Here is a 21,232-nt window from a genome sequence, read left to right on the forward strand (position 1 = left end):
AACATGTCAATCTTCCTGGCAGTAAATATGCATTTTAATTGCAACTCTTCTCCATAGACTTGAGGGATGAGGGTGTTTTGCAAGGAAAAAAAAACCCACACACGTTTAAGGACTTTCCATAGCAGAAATTCACTAAATATGCACGATATCCCCCCCACACATGGCTGTATCAGTAACTCTTATTAAAGCTCATTAACAGGAGTGTCCAAAACGAACTAGCTTTTATTTAAAACAAGACATACCTAAAAAGACAAAACGTAGCTGAAGTAAAAAAACAACAAAAAAACGCAAGTAGCTTAATTTGTGCAGAAATGTTGCAGCATCAAAAAACACACTACGGTAATACTCATCGTGGGAACTTAGCTTTAGGACTCATGCAGACTGGTGTATAAATTGGACGTGTACTAACAGACAGCATTGACCCATGTTATTCAATAGAGCGGGTCAGATGAAATACACTGGCCGCAGTGTACTTGACATAACACTTTATAACTTACTGAGCAGTGGGAGCCGGGCACTAATTGGCAGAATGGGGAATTTTCATTCCCATTACAAAAAGGTCCTTCAGGTCAAATGCCCGCCTGCCAAAAGAGCCAAGCACAGTGCTTTGCAGCCCCTTAGGGAATGTAATGGACCAGTGGGAAACGGGAAAAAAGTGCCCCACTCAAACAAATGGTGCCCAAGCAATCGGACCACCATAATCAATAAGTTATCAACTGTAGATAGGCAATAACTTGGTTTTCCCCAGCAACACTTGTAAAGGAAAATAAATAGGCGGTGCCAATCCAAATCGTAACAGAAGGGAGATTGCACATCTAATGTGCCATGATGGTCTTAAATTAGGGATGTCAAACTCAAATAAAGAGGGCCAAAATTAAAAACATGGACAAAGTCGCGGGCCAACTTTGATATTTATTAAAAAAAATATATATATATGTCTAAAATTTAGGACGTTTTTCCTTATCAAATATAATGATGAAACTTTTCAAATGGAATTAAGCTTTAAGGCGTTGTGCCACGAACAAAGTACATTTTGAGCAATAGATCTTAGAGTAAATTAAAAACACAATCACAAATAGGGCATATTGGAATAAAATGTTGTGTAAGGCTATGTGCCCACGTTGCGGAAATGAAGCGGAAAATTTGCGCATGTCCTTTCCCGGAAAAACGCATGCTGGAATTTCGCAAGCATTTATCGCGCGTTTTCGACATGCGGAATTGCCTTGCGTTTTTTATTGCATTGAAAAGGCAATTCCGCATGCGGAAACGCAAAATTAATTTTACATGCTGCGGATTTTTGTGCGCATCAAAAACGCTGCGGAAAAATCCGCAGCATGGGCATAGAACTTGCGGATTCTCATTGGGGACCATGGGGGGGGGGGCGGATTACCAAGCGTTTTACAAGCGTTTCCGCTGCGGAAATTCCGCATCAAATACACTTGTAAAACGGTACGTGGGCACATACCCTAAGAGCAGTAAAAAGCATATGGCCCAAAGGCCTAATTTCAATATGTAATTAAGGATAAAAAAAAAATATCTTAAATTAATAAATAATACAGTATGATGCCAACAAAAGTACACCCCAAACACAGTATGATACCCCCACAGTGAATTCATCCACACACACAGTAAGATGACCATACTGTACCCCCTGGAAAGTATGATGTCGCAATTGTGATCCCACAAAGCCCGCCACACAGTATAACGGGCCCCACAGAGTCCTCAGCGTAGCGGGCCAAATATAATCACCCTGAGGGCCAGATTTGGCCCACGGGCCAGAGTTTGACATGTGTGCCTTAAATGCAACCTTTTACAATTGTATTTTTTTTTCTTTTAAACAGCATATGGCATAATAAAACTAAAAAAATAAATAAACACTCCTGATCACCTCCTCTTTCCCTGGCAAAGTAGTGCAAAAGCTCTGATGGTCATCCAGTCTTTGTGCACAATTGGCCAGCACATGACCACTTCAGCCAACTACTGGCATCACCAATCAGCATGCTAGTAGTATGGCACATGACCACTGACTGACTGCAGTGGTCTAAGTCTGGGGGACTACCAGTGTTTATTCACGGCAACACTAAGGGGAGAGAAGAGGTGAATACTGTTTATTTGGTTATCAAATAACAGTCGGTGTAGCCAATCAATGTTACAATGCTAGACAGGAACAGTCACCGCCTGGAAAGTCTTCACTATACTCCTTTGTCAACTTCCTTTTCTATAATATGTATGGCCACCTTCACACAACTACAGCATGTCTCCTCATGTACTGCGTGTAAGGGACTTCCCATAATAAAAAGGTATGACCCATTGACTGGAGAGGTGGTGTCTGATCACTGGGGTCCAGCTACTGATCATGAGAATCAGGTCACATGTGTCGCCCCCCCCACAAAAAAAAAACAAAAAAAAACAGTGAACAGCTCCATAGGTTATAAAGGATAGATGTTTTATTCTTGAGAAACATGGATGGATCACAGAAGCAGGAATGAGGCCTAAGTGAAAGTGGTTGATGCTGTTCTTAAAAAGTCTATGGGACAGAGGGAGACAGCAGAGCACCTTGTGCAACTTTCTCATGCGTTTTGTATTTCTCTGCTTGCAGTCAGTGAACTGAAAGAATCTTGCTTACATCTAGAGGCTGAAAATTACGTCTCACATGTGAGAACACGTCCCAATATATCCCATCCAGACATCCGTCAGATGTAAACACATCGGCAGCGCAGATTTCGCATACATGAGTGGCTGTGGAATGTATGGGAGCCTGGGCCTGTACCAAGACTGGATGCATCATAAACCATCAGCTGGGAGAAAAGTCAGCTCTGCACAGGTGTCTGCCTCTGGGTGTACACAGGTTTCCATTCACTGACAGCAAACAGCAGGAGAATTAGAAACTCAAAAGACAGATCATAGCAGAACAATTGCAGAACAGTTCATTTTGTAATTCGGTTTAGGGTTTGGTTTTTTCTTATCCCCATTATACAGGAAATATTGACAGCCATTTTCATTGCATAACTGTCACAGAGCAAGTATTAACAACATGCTGCTTATAGAAAACCACCATGAAACCGTGGCCATGAGCTGGTGATGCCAGGCTGCAATCAGGACCCATGCAGGGTTCATTGATCAATTGTGCAGTGTGCAGAAAAAGCCTAGAGGCACAGTGACACTTCTACATACACCCAGAGGCTGGCACAGAAGCACAGGGGCAGACTTCATCAGCCAGCAGCAGAAACACCAGCACAATGAAAGCCAGGGCACCCTACACTGCCAGCAGCTGGCACACCACAGTGGATAAAGCCCAGGTAACAGAGCCGGGAGCTGGCACACCGGGCATACCACAGTGCATAAAGCCCAGGTAACAGAGATGGGAGCTGGCACACCACAGTGGATAAAGCCCAGGTAAGAGAGCCAGGAGCTGGCACACCACAGTGGATAAAGCCCAGGTAACAGAGCCAGCAGCTGGCACACTGGGCATACCACAGTGGATAAAGCACTGGTAACAGAGCCGGGAGCTGGCACACCGGGCATACCACAGTGGATAAAGCAGAGATAACAGAGCCAGGAGCTGGCACACCACAGTGGATAAAGCCCAGGTAACAGAGCCAGGAGCTGGCACACCACAGTGGATAAAGCCCAGGTAACAGAGCCAGCAGCTGGCACACCGGGCATACCACAGTGGATAAAGCAGAGATAACAGAGCCAGCAGCTGGCACACCACAGTGGATAAAGCCCAGGTAACAGAGCCAGCAGCTGGCACACCACAGTGGATAAAGCCCAGGTAACAGAGCCAGCAGCTGGCACACCGGGCATACCACAGTGGATAAAGCCCAGGTAACAGAGCCAGCAGCTGGCACACCACAGTGGATAAAGCCCAGGTAACAGAGCCAGCAGCTGGCACACCTTCTCCAGCAAAGTGCTACCAACACAGGACACAACACCTGCCACCGCAGGGTGAGGGAGGGTACTTACTGGCGCCTACAAAGCAGTCCGTGAACCTTCTAAAGCAGCCTTCAGATGAGGGTCCATCTTCCATGTCTGCCCCCACTGATGGCAAGAGGAAAGGGATCCAGAGGAAGAAGCCCCTCTGCTGTCAGCCTGGCAGTACCTATATGGTTACGGGAGACTGGGCACCTCCGCCCTGTCATCCACAGGATGGGAGAAGGCTGTGCACCGAAGAGCTGTGACTCCAGCGCCGCTGCCTCCCAGCCAGCACTTCTCGGTTTTCTCCTGCCTCCACCCACCACACTTTGTATGCTTCCCTCTGCCGGCGATGGAGGAGGGTGGGGTGCCAGCAGTGGGTGGGAGACAATGTATGACAAGCCTGAGAGCCGGCCGGGGAGAGGAGGAGGTGCGGAGGGCGGGCTGTGCGGCTCCAGCCTCCTGTCAGGCAGCTGTGGGCTGGAGGCGAAGGCTGGAAAGCCTGTGAATGGGACCGAGCTGCGGGAGAGCTGAGGGAGGAGCGGGGATGACGGCACTGACGCCTCCCTCCTCCCTGATAGATGGTGTATGCCTGCATAGACGGTCTGTGCTCAGATATATGGCCTCATAGATGGTGCTCTAGTACTGTGTGCACATAGAGATGTGCCCTCATGGATGGTGTGCCAAGACAGCCATTATAGATGGTGCCCTCATACGCGGTGTGTGTATAGCTATGTGCCCTCATACACGGTGTGTGTATAGCTATGTGCCCTCATACACGGTGTGTGTATAGCTATGTGCCCTCATACACGGTGTGTGTATAGCTATGTGCCCTCATACACGGTGTGTGTGTATAGCTATGTGCCCTCATACACGGTGTGTGTGTATAGCTATGTGCCCTCATACACGGTGTGTGTATAGCTATGTGCCCTCATACACGGTGTGTGTGTATAGCTATGTGCCCTCATACACGGTGTGTGTATAGCTATGTGCCCTCATACACGGTGTGTATAGCTATGTGCCCTCATACACGGTGTGTGTATAGCTATGTGCCCTCATACACGGTGTGCGTGTATAGCTATGTGCCCTCATACACGGTGTGCGTGTATAGCTATGTGCCCTCATACGCGGTGTGTGTGTATAGCTATGTGCCCTCATACGCGGTGTGTGTGTATAGCTATGTGCCCTCATACGCGGTGTGTGTGTATAGCTATGTGCCCTCATACACGGAGTGTGTATAGATATGTGCCCTCATACGCGGTGTGTGTGTATAGCTATGTGCCCTCATACGCGGTGTGTGTGTATAGCTATGTGCCCTCATACACGGAGTGTGTATAGCTATGTGCCCTCATACACGGTGTGTGTGTATAGCTATGTGCCCTTATACACGCTGTGTGTATAGCTATGTTCCCTCATACACGGTGTGTGTGTATAGCTATGTGCCCTCATACGTGGTGTGTGTATAGCTATGTGCCCTCATACGCGGTGTGTGTATAGCTATGTGCCCTCATACACGGAGTGTGTGTATAGCTATGTGCCCTCATACACGGAGTGTGTATAGCTATGTGCCCTCATACACGGTGTGTGTGTATAGCTATGTGCCCTTATACGCGGTGTGTGTATAGCTATGTGCCCTCATACACGGTGTGTGTGTATAGCTATGTGCCCTCATACACGGTGTGTGTGTATAGCTATGTGCCCTCATACACGGTGTGTGTGTATAGCTATGTGCCCTCATACACGGTGTGTGTGTATAGCTATGTGCCCTCATACGTGGTGTGTGTGTATAGCTATGTGCCCTCATACGTGGAGTGTGTGTATAGCTATGTGCCCTCATACACGGTGTGCGTGTATAGCTATGTGCCCTCATACACGGTGTGCGTGTATAGCTATGTGCCCTCATACACGGTGTGTGTGTATAGCTATGTGCCCTCATACGTGGTGTGTGTATAGCTATGTGCCCTCATACGCGGTGTGTGTATAGCTATGTGCCCTCATACACGGAGTGTGTGTATAGCTATGTGCCCTCATACACGGAGTGTGTATAGCTATGTGCCCTCATACGCGGTGTGTGTGTATAGCTATGTGCCCTTATACGCGGTGTGTGTATAGCTATGTGCCCTCATACACGGTGTGTGTGTATAGCTATGTGCCCTCATACACGGTGTGTGTGTATAGCTATGTGCCCTCATACACGGTGTGTGTGTATAGCTATGTGCCCTCATACACGGTGTGTGTGTATAGCTATGTGCCCTCATACGTGGTGTGTGTATAGCTATGTGCCCTCATACGCGGTGTGTGTATAGCTATGTGCCCTCATACACGGTGTGTGTATAGCTATGTGCCCTCATACACGGTGTGTGTGTATAGCTATGTGCCCTCATACACGGTGTGTGTATAGCTATGTGCCCTCATACACGGTGTGTGTGTATAGCTATGTGCCCTCATACACGGTGTGTGTGTATAGCTATGTGCCCTCATACACGCTGTGTGTATAGCTATGTGCCCTCATACACGCTGTGTGTATAGCTATGTGCCCTCATACACGGTGTGTGTATAGCTATGTGCCCTCATACACGGTGTGTGTATAGCTATGTGCCCTCATACACGGTGTGTGTGTATAGCTATGTGCCCTCATACACGGTGTGTGTATAGCTATGTGCCCTCATACACGGTGTGTGTGTATAGCTATGTGCCCTCATACACGGTGTGTGTGTATAGCTATGTGCCCTCATACACGGTGTGTGTATAGCTATGTGCCCTCATACACGGTGTGTGTATAGCTATGTGCCCTCATACACGGTGTGTGTGTATAGCTATGTGCCCTCATACGCGGTGTGTGTATAGATATGTGCCCTCATACACGGTGTGTGTATAGATATGTGCCCTCATACACGGTGTGTGTGTATAGCTATGTGCCCTCATACACAGTGTGTGTGTGTATAGCTATGTGCCCTCATACACGGTGTGTGTGTGTATAGCTATGTGCCCTCATACACGGTGTGTGTGTATAGCTATGTGCCCTCATACACGGTGTGTGTGTATAGCTATGTGCCCTCATACACGGTGTGTGTGTATAGCTATGTGCCCTCATACGCGGTGTGTGTGTATAGCTATGTGCCCTCATACGCGGTGTGTGTGTATAGCTATGTGCCCTCATACGCGGTGTGTGTGTATAGCTATGTGCCCTCATACACGGAGTGTGTATAGCTATGTGCCCTCATACGCGGTGTGTGTGTATAGCTATGTGCCCTCATACGCGGTGTGTGTGTATAGCTATGTGCCCTCATACACGGAGTGTGTATAGCTATGTGCCCTCATACACGGTGTGTGTGTATAGCTATGTGCCCTCATACACGCTGTGTGTATAGCTATGTTCCCTCATACACGCTGTGTGTATAGCTATGTTCCCTCATACACGCTGTGTGTATAGCTATGTGCCCTCATACACGGTGTGTGTGTATAGCTATGTGCCCTCATACACGGTGTGTGTGTATAGCTATGTGCCCTCATACACGGTGTGTGTGTATAGCTATGTGCCCTCATACACGGTGTGTGTGTATAGCTATGTGCCCTCATACACGCTGTGTGTATAGCTATGTGCCCTCATACACGCTGTGTGTATAGCTATGTGCCCTCATACACGCTGTATGTATAGCTATGTGCCCTCATACACGCTGTGTGTATAGCTATGTGCCCTCATACACGCTGTGTGTATAGCTATGTGCCCTCATACACGCTGTGTGTATAGCTATGTGCCCTCATACACGCTGTGTGTATAGCTATGTGCCCTCATACACGCTGTGTGTATAGCTATGTGCCCTCATACACGCTGTGTGTATAGCTATGTGCCCTCATACATGCTGTGTGTGTATAGATATGTGCCCTCATACACGCTGTGTGTGTATAGATATGTGCCCTCATACACGCTGTGTGTATAGCTATGTGCCCTCATACACGCTGTGTGTATAGCTATGTGCCCTCATACACGCTGTGTGTATAGCTATGTGCCCTCATACACGCTGTGTGTATAGCTATGTGCCCTCATACACGCTGTGTGTATAGCTATGTGCCCTCATACACGCTGTGTGTATAGCTATGTGCCCTCATACACGCTGTGTGTGTATAGATATGTGCCCTCATACACGCTGTGTGTGTATAGATATGTGCCCTCATACACGCTGTGTGTGTATAGATATGTGCCCTCATACACGCTGTGTGTGTATAGATATGTGCCCTCATACACGCTGTGTGTGTATAGATATGTGCCCTCATACACGGTGTGTGTGTATAGCTATGTGCCCTCATACACGGTGTGTGTGTATAGCTATGTGCCCTCATACACGGTGTGTGTGTATAGATATGTGCCCTCATACACGCTGTGTGTATAGCTATGTGCCCTCATACACGATGTGTGTGTATAGCTATGTGCCCTCATACACGGTGTGTGTGTATAGCTATGTGCCCTCATACACGGTGTGTGTGTATAGCTATGTGCCCTCATACACGGTGTGTGTGTATAGCTATGTGCCCTCATACACGGTGTGTGTGTATAGATATGTGCCCTCATACACGCTGTGTGTGTATAGATATGTGCCCTCATACACGGTGTGTGTGTATAGCTATGTGCCCTCATACACGGTGTGTGTGTATAGCTATGTGCCCTCATACACGGTGTGTGTGTATAGATATGTGCCCTCATACACGCTGTGTGTATAGCTATGTGCCCTCATACACGATGTGTGTGTATAGCTATGTGCCCTCATACACGGTGTGTGTGTATAGCTATGTGCCCTCATACACGGTGTGTGTGTATAGATATGTGCCCTCATACACGGTGTGTGTGTATAGATATGTGCCCTCATACACGGTGTGTGTGTATAGATATGTGCCCTCATACACGCTGTGTGTATAGCTATGTGCCCTCATACACGATGTGTGTGTATAGCTATGTGCCCTCATACACGGTGTGTGTGTATAGCTATGTGCCCTCATACACGGTGTGTGTGCGTAGCTATGTGCCCTCATACGCGGTGTGTGCGTAGCTATGTGCCCTCATACGCGGTGTGTGCGTAGCTGTGTTCCCTCATGCGCGGTGTGTGCGTAGCTGTGTGCCCTCATGCGCGGTGTGTGCGTAGCTGTGTGCCCTCATGCGCGGTGTGTGCGTAGCTGTGTGCCCTCATGCGCGGTGTGTGCGTAGCTGTGTGCCCTCATGCGCGGTGTGTGCGTAGCTGTGTGCCCTCATGCGCGGTGTGTGCGTAGCTGTGTGCCCTCATGCGCGGTGTGTGCGTAGCTGTGTGCCCTCATGCGCGGTGTGTGCGTAGCTGTGTGCCCTCATGCGCGGTGTGTGCGTAGCTGTGTGCCCTCATGCGCGGTGTGTGCGTAGCTGTGTGCCCTCATGCGCGGTGTGTGCGTAGCTGTGTGCCCTCATGCGCGGTGTGTGCGTAGCTGTGTGCCCTCATGCGCGGTGTGTGCGTAGCTGTGTGCCCTCATGCGCGGTGTGTGCGTAGCTGTGTGCCCTCATGCGCGGTGTGTGCGTAGCGGTGTGCCCTCATGCGCGGTGTGTGCGTAGCGGTGTGCCCTCATGCGCGGTGTGTGCGTAGCTGTGTGCCCCCATGCGCGGTGTGTGCGTAGCTGTGTGCCCTCATGCGCGGTGTGTGCGTAGCTGTGTGCCCCCATGCGCGGTGTGTGCGTAGCTGTGTGCCCCCATGCGCGGTGTGTGCGTAGCTGTGTGCCCCCATGCGCGGTGTGTGCGTAGCTGTGTGCCCCCATGCGCGGTGTGTGCGTAACTGTGTGCCCCCATGCGCGGTGTGTGCGTAGCTGTGTGCCCTCATGCGCGATGTGTGCGTAGCTGTGTGCCCTCATGCGCGGTGTGTGCGTAGCTGTGTGCCCCCATGCGCGGTGTGTGCGTAGCTGTGTGCCCCCATGCGCGGTGTGTGCGTAGCTGTGTGCCCCCATGCGCGGTGTGTGCGTAACTGTGTGCCCCCATGCGCGATGTGTGCGTAGCTGTGTGCCCTCATGCGCGATGTGTGCGTAGCTGTGTGCCCTCATGCGCGGTGTGTGCGTAGCTGTGTGCCCCCATGCGCGGTGTGTGCGTAGCTGTGTGCCCTCATGCGCGGTGTGTGCGTAGCTGTGTGCCCTCATGCGCGGTGTGTGCGTAGCTGTGTGCCCTCATGCGCGGTGTGTGCGTAGCTGTGTGCCCCCATGCGCGGTGTGTGCGTAGCTGTGTGCCCCCATACGCGGTGTGTGCGTAGCTGTGTGCCCTCATGCGCTGTGTGGGCATTAGGGTTGCCAACTTGACTTTCTTATTTTTTTCGGACTGCTTATCAAAAAATCACATATAAACAGAAAAAACTGACCTGCACTTCCAAAACAAGAAATAGGTGTGTACAGGTGCTTACTAGGAGCAGCTACCTCCATATAAATAAATCTAGAGCAGTAATGCTATTCAAATTTCATATATTTCATGTTTACATACTTAGCGTATTTTTGTTAGTTGTATATGGAGGTAGCTGCTCCTAGTAAGCACCTGTCTTTAAGTGATACTTGTCTACAGCCCATAATTCTGATATGAAGACATCAGCTGCATTCACTGTAATCTGTAAAATAATAATTAGGCTATGTGCCCACAATGCGGTTTTAAGCGTTTCTGCAGCGGCAAAAACGCTGCAGAAACGCTTAAAAAACGCATGGTAGAAGGCCTGCCATGACCCCCAATGATAATCCGCATGCTGTGCACATGCTGCGGAAATTTCCGCTGCGGAAAAAAACGCAGCACTACCAATTATTTTGCGGAAGCGCTGCATTTTCGCCGCCATTGACTTGCATTAGAACACGCCAATTCCGCAAGACTGCATCTGTACTTGCGTAATTGGCGCATTCTAATGTGCGGATGGTACCCGGGTGTGGAGCACAGGAGACTCTCATCCACACCCAGGTACCATTGAAAGCTGTAAAAAACGAATAAAATAAAAAATAAATATATACTTACCTTCTGGCGGCCCGCGCTGCGCTCCTCCTTGCTTCCCGCACTTCGCAATGGAATGAAGGACCTGCGCTGACGTCAGAGTCATGTGACTGGTCACGCGACGCTGGCGTCGGCAGGTCCTTCACTCTACCGCTGCCGGCACCGAGTGAAGCAAGCCAGCGCAGGCCATCGGAGGGTAAGTATAGATTTATTTTTTTATTTTTTGACATTCTCTCGGGTCACACTATATAAATCCATGCTGATTGCATGGATTTATATAGTGTGACCAAGTTGACAAGCACTTTCCAAGTGATGCTAAAATTGCCTAGAAAGCGCTTGTCAGTCCGCATGCGGAAATGCATGTGAAGAACGCTTCACATCCGCTTGTCCCTGGCAGGAAAACGCATGTACAATCTGCATGCGTTTTTTTCTGCCAGGGAGATGCAGAAACGGTCAGGAAAAAATCCTGAGCATTTCTGCATCGTGGGCACATAGCCTTACAGTAAAATAATCTGTATAAGTTTCTTCAGCTTCAAAAAAGTCACGGACGTTTTTACAGACGGTAAAAAAGTGCCACATTTTTACTGACTGTCCTGGAATTTCTGGACAGTTAGCAACTATGGTGTGCATAGATATGCTCCCTTATAGACAGTGTGTACGTAGGCATATGCCCTCATCCATGGTGTTTGCGTAGATATGTGGCTTCATACACGGTGTGTGTATAGTCATATGCCCTCATAGATGGTATGTACGTAGACATATGTGCCCTCATGTGTGCGTAAATGTGTGCTTTTATTGATGGTGTGTGCATAGATATTATGCCCTCTTAGATGGTGTGTAAGTAGACATATGTGCTCATACACAATGTGTGCATAGAGATATGCCCTCATACACGGGGTGTGAGTAGATATGCCCTCGTACATGGTGTGTGCATAGAGATGTGCCACCATACATGGTGTGTGCATAGACATATTTCCAGAATCCGTCCTTTCCTCAACCGTCAATCTACTAAACTGCTTGTGCATGCCCTCATCATCTCCTGACTCGACTACTGCAACATCCTCCTCTGTGGCATACCTGCTAAAACTCTTGCACCTCTCCAGTCTGTCCTTAACTCTGCCGCCCGACTAGTTCATCTTTCTCCTCAATACTTCTCTGCTACCCCCTCCCCCTTGCAAATCCCTTCACTGGCTCCCAATTGCCCAGCGTATCCAGTTCAAACTACTAACACTGACTACAAAGCCATCCATAACCTTTCTCCTCTGTACATCTCTGAACTAATCTCCTGATATATTCCCTCACGTACTCTCCTATCCTCCCAAGACCACCTCCTTTCCTCCACACTTATTCGTTCCTCACCCAATCGCCTCCAAGATTTCTCCCGAATATCCCCCATACTCTGGAATTCTGTGCCTCTACACATCCGATTATCCGCCACATTCGGATCCTTCAGACTTAACCTGAAAACCCATCTCTTCAAGAAGGCTTACAACCTGCAATGAACACACTGCCTCCTCAACACCACTGGAGCTACTGCCTTACCAACACCAGACCTGCGCCTCACCAACACCGGAGCTGCTGCAACCCCCCAATCCACTGTCTCCTTCTCCATCATCCTGTAGAATGTAAGCCCGCAAGGGCAGGGTCCTCTTCCCACTGTACCAGTCTGTCATTGTTTATTTGTTACAGTAAGTGATAACTGTATTTTGTATGTAACCCCTTCTTATGTACAGCACCATGGACTCAATAGTGCTATATAAATAAACAATAATAATAATAGACAGCGTATACATAAACATATGCGCAGGATACAGAAGACAGGAAGACATCACATACCGACCTCCAAGCTACCTCCCCACTCTGCCATCCTGGGAGTTGCTGAGTGTGGCACATGTATGCACTAAGTGAACTGGAGGTGTGCAGAATAATGTCCAATATATTACCCAATGAAAGTGTGTTTCTAGAAGTTGCAGACGTCTCCACCATAGTCTGTACTTGAGTGTCAGTCACAGTCCTCTGCAAGATCAGGTGTAATGCGTCATGCTAGTCACAAAAAGAAATGAGGACTCTTCAGTGCCCAGCATTGGCATTAGTACTGGTAAAAAAGAGACTTACTGGTGTAGGTTGTGATATGAAATGGATAAATCTGATGTGGAAGGAAGCAAAGGCAGTAGTGCAGAATGCCCCCACATAATAGTTATTGTGTGAGGCACCTATGGGCAATGCGTTGTACTCGCTCCATTTAAGCTTTATTCACACATCAGTATTTTTAATCAGTATTTCATTAGGATTTGTATTCTAAAACAAGGAGTGTCTCCAAAACACAGGACACGTGTCAATATTTCAATTATAGTTTTACTCCACAAGTTCCACTCCTGGCTTTGGCATGTAAAAACTAATGAAAAATACTTACCAAATACTGATATGTGAATAAGCCCTAAAGCAATATGTTGTATAAAACAATATGACACCGACATGTGCAGCTTCTTTGTTTGACCATTGGGAGGCCTGTTCTGAGTGGAACTTGTCTTGTTAAACTGCTGTATGATCTTGTCCACCGTGCTGCAGCTCAGTTTCATAGTGTTGGCAATCTTCTTAAAACCTAGGCCATCTTTATGTAGAGCAACAAATCTTTTTTTCAGATCCTCAGAGAGATCTTTGCCATGAGGTGCCATGCTGAACTTCCAGTGACCAGTGTGAGTGAGGGCGATAACACCAAATTTAACACACCTGCTCCCCATTCACACCTGAGATCTTGTAACACTAATGAGTCACATAATACTGGGGAGGGAAAATGGCTAATTGAGCACAATTTTGCCATTTTGACTTAGGGATGTACTCACTTTTGTTCCCAATGGTTTAGACATTAATGACCGTGTGTTGGGTTAGTTAGAGGCCACACCAAATTTACACTGATATACAAGCTCTACACTGACTGATTTACATTGTATCAGAGTGTAATATCTTCAGTGTTGTCCCATGAAAATATATAATAAAATATTTTCAGAAATGTGAGGTGTGTATTCACTTTTGTGATATACTTTTGTGATATATATATAATATAATATTGAAAAAGTATTCATACCTCATTAACCTCTCCACATTATTTCACATCACACCCATAAACTTGCATGTATTTTATTGGTATGTAGTGTGATATACCAACACAAATTAGCAAATATTTGTGAAGTGTAAAGGAAATGATACATGGTTTTCTAATTATTTTAAAAATGTAAATCTGAAAGTTGTGATGTACATGTGTATTCAGCCACCCCCTGTAGTTTGATACCCTTAGGCTATGTGCCCACGATGCAGAAATGAAGCAGAAAATTTCTGCAGCATTTCTGCATCTCCCTGGCAGAAAAAAACGCATGCAGATTGTGCATGCGTTTTTCCTGCAGAATACATGCGGATCCACATGCGGGTTCACATGCGTTTCCGCATGCAGATTGACAAGCACTTTCCAGGCGATAGCATCACTTGGAAAGTGCTTGACAACTAGGTCACACTGTATAAATCCATGCAAACAGCATGGATTTATACAGTGTGAACCGTAAAAATGAAAACAAATAAAGCTATACTCACCCCCGATGCCCCGGCGTGGCTGCAGCGCTGCTTCCTGGCTGGTTCCCGGCTGCCGGCATATCGCGAGACAGAGCGGTGAAGGGCCTGCGGTCACATGACTGTGACGTCACCGAAGGTCCTTCAGCGCTGCTGGCATTCAGAGAGAAGACGCCGGACAGGTGAGTATAAGCTTTATTTGTTATTTTATTGTTTTTTTACAGGTACAATGGTACCCAGGTCTGGATGAGAGTCTCCTCTCCTCCAGAACTGGGTACCATCCGCACATAGAGACGCATAGAAGCCGCTTGTAAAAATGTACAGTCGCGGTTTCTGTGCGTCTCAATGCAAGTCAATGGCGGGAGTTCCGCTGCACTTCCGCAAAATTAAATGACATGCTGCGGATTTTTGTATGCAGCATAAACGCTGCGGAAAAATCCGCAGCATGTGCATAGAACATGCGGAATCCCCTTGGGGACCATGGGGTGCGGATTACCTAGCGTTTTACAAGCGTTTCCGCTGCGGAAATTCCGCAGCATAAACGCTTGAAAAACGCTACGTGGGCACACAGCCTTAAATAAAATCCTGAGTGACCAATTGCCTCCAGAAGCCACATAATTAGTAAATTGAGTCAGCCTGTATAACTCAGTATATCTACATAATCTCACTATAACTACAGCTGTTCATTGGGGCTTTCATTGGGGTGCACTCATTTTTACAACATGGTCTTGAATGAATTTGTTATGAAAACTACTATTTTGGGTGTGCAAAAGAGCAAATCTTGTTTGCAATCAATGAGCCACATTTGCGGGCGTATTCTGTAGTATGGTATTCCATAGAAAATGTTAATTCTGAAGGGAGACTAAAAGTTTTCTGAAATATCTGTTGGGGTGTATTCATTTATGCTGAGCACTGTATATGTGTGTGTATATATACAGTATAGACCAAAAGTTTGGACACACCTTCTCATTTAAAGATTTTTCTGTATTTTCATGACTATGAAAATTGTACATTCACACTGAAGGCATCAAAACTATGAATTAACACATGTGGAATTATATACTTAACAAAAAAGTGTGAAACAACTGAAAATATGTCTTATATTCTAGGTTCTTCAAAGTAGCCACCTTTTGCTTTGATGACTGCTTTGCACACTCTTGGCATTCTCTTGATGAGCTTCAAGAGGTAGTCACCGGAAATGGTCTTCCAACAATCTTGAAGGAGTTCCCAGAGATGCTTAGCACTTGTTGGCCCTTTTGCCTTCACTCTGCGGTCCAGCTCACCCCAAACCATCTCGATTGGGTTCAGGTCTGGTGACTGTGGAGGCCAGGTCATCTGGCGTAGCACCCAATCACTCTCCTTCTTGGTCAAATAGCCCTTACACAGCCTGGAGGTGTGTTTGGGGTCATTGTCCTGTTGAAAAATAAATGATGGTCCAACTAAATGCAAACCAGATGGAATAGCATGCTGCTGCAAGACGCTGTGGTAGCCATGCTGGTTCAGTATTCCTTCAATTTTGAATAAATCCCCAACAGTGTCATCAGCAAAGCACCCCCACACCATCACACCTCCTCCTCCATGCTTCATGGTGGGAACCAGGCATGTAGAGTCCATCCGTTCACCTTTTCTGCGTCGCACAAAGACACGGTGGTTGGAACCAAAGATCTCAAATTTGGACTCATCAGACCAAAGCACAGATTTCCACTGGTCTAATGTCCATTGCTTGTGTTCTTTAGCCCAAACAAGTCTCTTCTGCTTGTTTCCTGTCCTTAGCAGTGGTTTCCTAGCAGCTATTTTACCATGAAGGCCTGCTGCACAAAGTCTCCTCTTAACAGTTGTTGTAGAGATGTGTCTGCTGCTAGAACTCTGTGTGGCATTGACCTGGTCTCTAATCTGAGCTGCTGTTAACCTGCGATTTCTGAGGCTGGTAACTCGGATAAACTTATCCTCAGAAGCAGAGGTGACTCTTGGTCTTCCTTTCCTGGGGCGGTCCTCATGTGAGACAGTTTCTTTGTAGCGCTTGATGGTTTTTGCAACTGCACTTGGGGACACTTTCAAAGTTTTCCCAATTTTTCGGACTGACTGACCTTCATTTCTTAAAGTAATGATGGCCACTCGTTTTTCTTTACTTAGCTGCTTTTTTCTTGCCATAATACAAATTCTAACAGTCTATTCTGTAGGACTATCAGCTGTGAATCCACCAGACTTCTGCACAACACAACTGATGGTCCCAACCACATTTATAAGGCAAGAAATCCCACTTATTAAACCTGACAGGGCACACCTGTGAAGTGAAAACCATTTCCGGTGACTACCTCTTGAAGCTCATCAAGAGAATGCCAAGAGTGTGCAAAGCCGTCATCAAAGCAAAAGGTGGCTACTTTGAAGAACCTAGAATATAAGACATATTTTCAGTTGTTTCACACTTTTTTGTTAAGTATATCATTCCACATGTGTTAATTCATAGTTTTGATGCCTTCAGTGTGAATGTACAATTTTCATAGTCATGAAAATACAGAAAAATCTTTAAATGAGAAGGTGTGTCCAAACGTTTGGTCTGTACTGTATATATATATAATATATATATAATTATTTATTATTATAGAGCCATTTATTCCATGGCGCTTTACATGTGAAAAAGGGGTATCCATAATTAAAAATAATTAAAATGATCTTTAACAAAACGTGACGGCGACTGGTACAGGAGGAGCGAGGACCCTGCCCGTGAGGGCTCACAATCTACAAGGGATGGGTGAGAATAGAGTAGGTGAGGGCAGAGCTGGTCGCGCAGCGGTGTGGTGGAGTGACGATTGCTGTAGGTTGTAGGCTTGTTGGAAGAGGTCGGTCTTCAGGTTCTTTTTGAAGGTTTCCACGGTAGACGAGAGTCTGATGTGTTGGGGTAGAGAGTTCCAGAGTAGGGGATATGCACGGGAGAAATCTTGTATGCGATTGTGGGAAGAGGAGAATATATATATATATAATAAATATATATATATATGTATACACTGTATATATAATATACAAACACACACATACAACACTATATGTGATGAAAACTTCGTCATGTTATGACAAATAAATGCTATTTCAGGTCCCTTGGCAGAGAATTGGGCAAGGAGAATGCAAATGTTAAATTCTTTTTGCCTGCAATCTTGGGATTTGATGATTTGTTCATAGATGTCCCATTTCTGGTAATTGCTAATTTGTTATTTATGAAGTTTTTTAACCGTTTGAGTAATAATACCTACAATATATTTCAAATAATGTTCCCTTTTCTGTTTTTGTTTTTTTTTTATTTTTTTTCATTGGATATTTTTGAAGAAAAACATAAAGCATTCTTTAAAATTAATAAAAAAATTGTCTTTGATTATTTTTATTTTTTGTAAACGAGTATAAGTAGATCATGCAAAAAAAGTTTCTTATAATTTTTCTAATATTGCAGCAAATTAACCTATTATAATATTAATGATGTTCTTATATATCCTTCAGCTAGATGTCGATCTCTTCATCAGATAGATATATTAAGAGATTGACACCTAGCTGAAGGATTATACAAACATTGTTAGTATTATAATAGATTGATTTGCTACAATGCTAGAAAGATTATAATAAGCTCTTGTTTTAGACTGATTTATTTTTTGTAAATGAGTATAAATAAATAAAGAAAATTTTTCAATGAATTAAATAATGCCTTGTCTTGTTTGTTTTTTTTTAATATACATATATTTATAGTGATGTGTGAATATCCTTCAGCAAGTCATCTATATACATACAAATATTTTGCACTTGTGTCACTTTATTAATAATGAAGGATATTATGATGTTATAACTATGTATTATTAAAATAATGATTATGTATGTTTGATCTTGATGCACTGATGATCTACACATTAATGCACTTTATATAATGGACTAGGTGTATACATTTTATATATCTATTAATTGTCATTAAAATTGATATATATATTATATATAATCTCACATGTATACTACTGCACTACTTGAGAAAGTTCCACACTTTGGAATGAAACGTCGCCATCATAAAGGGTCAATAAACCATTACACTTTCTGACCTTGAAGTGCTGCCTTCATTTTTTGGATATCTATCTGTCTATCTATCAATCTATCTACAGTAGATAGATATAGATATTTTTTTTTATTTTTGCACTACCTTACTTCTGTAACATGGTCATAAATTGTTTGCTACTTTATACCTTATAACATAACTAATTTATAGTCTTCAAGCTGGAAACTATAAGAATATAACACCAGGCTTTCTATTTATGTTTTCTGCAGGGGAGGACAGCTTCCTAAAAATAAGAAACATGATGGACATGCGATGGAGATTAATTTAGGTTATACAATGTAAATAAGCCATTTATTGCTATATACTACATAACATATTTTTGTTACATTGAAAATTGAAGAACATTGTTTTTCATTTATTTTCTGCTCCAAAACAAAACCCAAATAAACAATCTGTGACATATATAAATGTATAAATAATCAAGATTTGCACTTATTTTAACAATTCGTTTTTTAAAGCACTGGATTACATTTTGAAGATGTTCATAACTTACATATGTATAACAAAAAAATGGCTAAATCATCCATTTAGATGTACAGATATATTTTCTGGTTAGCCAATAGTAACCCCTATAATACTTTGTCTTCTTTGACACAGAAATATGTAACATGCCATAAAATTCTACGTGGTAATCTATTCCTAGTAAAGAGTTCAGTAATCTGGAGCAATAGTTTTGGGAATGAAGCGAGGGGAACACATTGTTTTAGAAACTAAAGTCCCCATGGACAAACAGTTTCGTTCCCTGAGACCAGAATTGGGCTGGTGCTGTGACTACTGCTATTTATTATAGTTTATAACCAGGTATGAATTGGACAGGTATTGTTATGCTTCTATTTGAGGGAATTGCATGTATTGAGATCACATAATAGATCTCCTTTATTAGAATCATTACATTTGTGAGCATGAGAGATTCCGTGCTAGAAAAAGGCAGCATTGAATGACTTTGTAAGGTACGGGGGGAGGACAGCAGCAACCTCAATCTCTCATTAGAAATGCTAACAAGCAGCCAAAACTGATGGAAATAGCTGCTAAGAATCCGACGAAGACAGAGCTACAGATTTATGTATTATTCCTCGGCTCACAACTACATATGTCCATCAAATTGACTAATGTTGTGCTGAGCTAAACAGCTTTTAGACTAGTGTTGTATAGTTTTGTACAGTTAGTTTATCATTAATGCAATATTCTTCTGCTATCATTAGTTATTTTTCTGTGAATGAACTATAGCTTGCAGCAGGACTCTCCGCACAGGAAGAATTGGTTTGAACCTAAACCATTACGTAGGTAAAGATGTCCTGCTCACTCAATCAACCCCATTGTATTCAGAGCTACACACAAAAAGGAGGTTTTGTGAGCAGTTACATATACTAAAGACAGACGCAAGCAATTATTTACAAATGCTAATGATGAAGCACAACGAAGCAATATGTGTTATTAGTACAGTATGCTACAGAGAAATCATTTTTAGGTGCTCATTTAGCTTGCTGCAGTGTACATTGTTCCCCAATAACAATTTCTGGAATGTACATTAAGGCATATTGCTATTCAGTGTGCATTGGACAGCATCTAAGCTAAACACACATCCACGTGACGTGTCCTATTCATGTCCCTTTTTTATCTGACCACTAAAGTTTCATTGATCCATACACACACACACACACACACACACACACACACACACACACACACACATCCTTTTAAAAGCAGATCCATGTCTCCACTCCATGAAACTCAGAACATGTCCTGTTCAGACAGTCTACCTGCTTCAATGAAAAAAGCAGAAGCAATTAGGATGTAACTATGATGACATCTGATAAAAAAAAAAAAGCGGTCCATTTCTCTTGGATGGTAACACTCACACAGAGGTGTATGTAGCCTTAGGGCTCATCCAGACATCAGTTTTTCTCGTACACATTTTATTTGTGGTTTTCATGGATAGAATTCGTACCTATTATAGTCTGTTGGGCTGTTCACATGTCCATGTATTTTTGCAGACTGAGTGGTCCACTTAAAATCATGGAGACATATCGGATTTTGATCAGATTTTCAGATCAAACTCACCAATGCAAGATTTATTGGCCTGTGAAAAAATCGGACAGTACTTGGATGTCATCCATGCGCTATCCTACTTCACTTTATTATGAGAAGCTTGAAAAACCTTAATCAGTTTTTTTGTTCATCTGAGAAAAACTCATGAAACAATAACCAAACTCTGATTAAAAACACTGATTAAACTCGGACCAGTTTTTGCATATGAGAAAAATCAGTGATATCTAACGTCTGTACCCTAGGTCTAATTATTAAGTAAGCTGCTACAGCTACATGATTTTATAGTGTACCAAAAATAACCCTGATCCATTAGAAATCTGATGGAAATCGTTGCATTCTAAATAAAATATACCTGTTTCACATGTACGTTGTATGCAAAAAAAAATTTCCTTTAAGGAGATGAACTCTTTTTTTTTTCTTTTTTTTTTGAGAGGTGTTAGGGGAGGATTAGCAGATTACACAACTGCCTAGAAATAAAAAGGATAAAAAAATCAGACACTAACATATGCAAACTTATGGCAACAATTTAAAACAATGGATACGTCTCGCTTCCTTATTTTTTTAAAGGATGAAAAAGCCTACAGACCTATGCAGTTTTGATTCGTCAAAAAAAAAAAAAAATCCAATTGAAACTATTTGTGGAACAGATACCC

At 44.3% G+C, this 21,232-nt stretch overlaps 1 protein-coding gene across 5 annotated transcripts in view; it reads right to left on the reverse strand.

Moving 5' to 3' along the window:
- PDE10A (phosphodiesterase 10A) overlaps positions 1-21,232 on the reverse strand; it is a 662,280-nt gene that overhangs the window by 239,663 nt on the left and 401,385 nt on the right. The window contains exon 1 of one of the 5 annotated variants that reach the window (XM_073671429.1): positions 3,967-4,305. The exons of the other annotated variants lie outside the window; for them this stretch is intronic. Within the exon in view, the coding sequence (XP_073527530.1) occupies positions 3,967-4,030 (64 nt within the window). The 5' untranslated portion in view covers positions 4,031-4,305. Of the gene's footprint in view, positions 1-3,966; positions 4,306-21,232 lie in introns of those variants that run through there. 5 annotated transcript variants of the gene reach the window in all.

Source organism: Phyllobates terribilis, unplaced genomic scaffold (genome assembly GCF_046119375.1).
Source record: "Phyllobates terribilis strain yellow unplaced genomic scaffold, ASM4611937v1 Scaffold_3__8_contigs__length_932513732, whole genome shotgun sequence".
In the NCBI taxonomy this organism is placed as follows: domain Eukaryota; kingdom Metazoa; phylum Chordata; class Amphibia; order Anura; family Dendrobatidae; genus Phyllobates; species Phyllobates terribilis.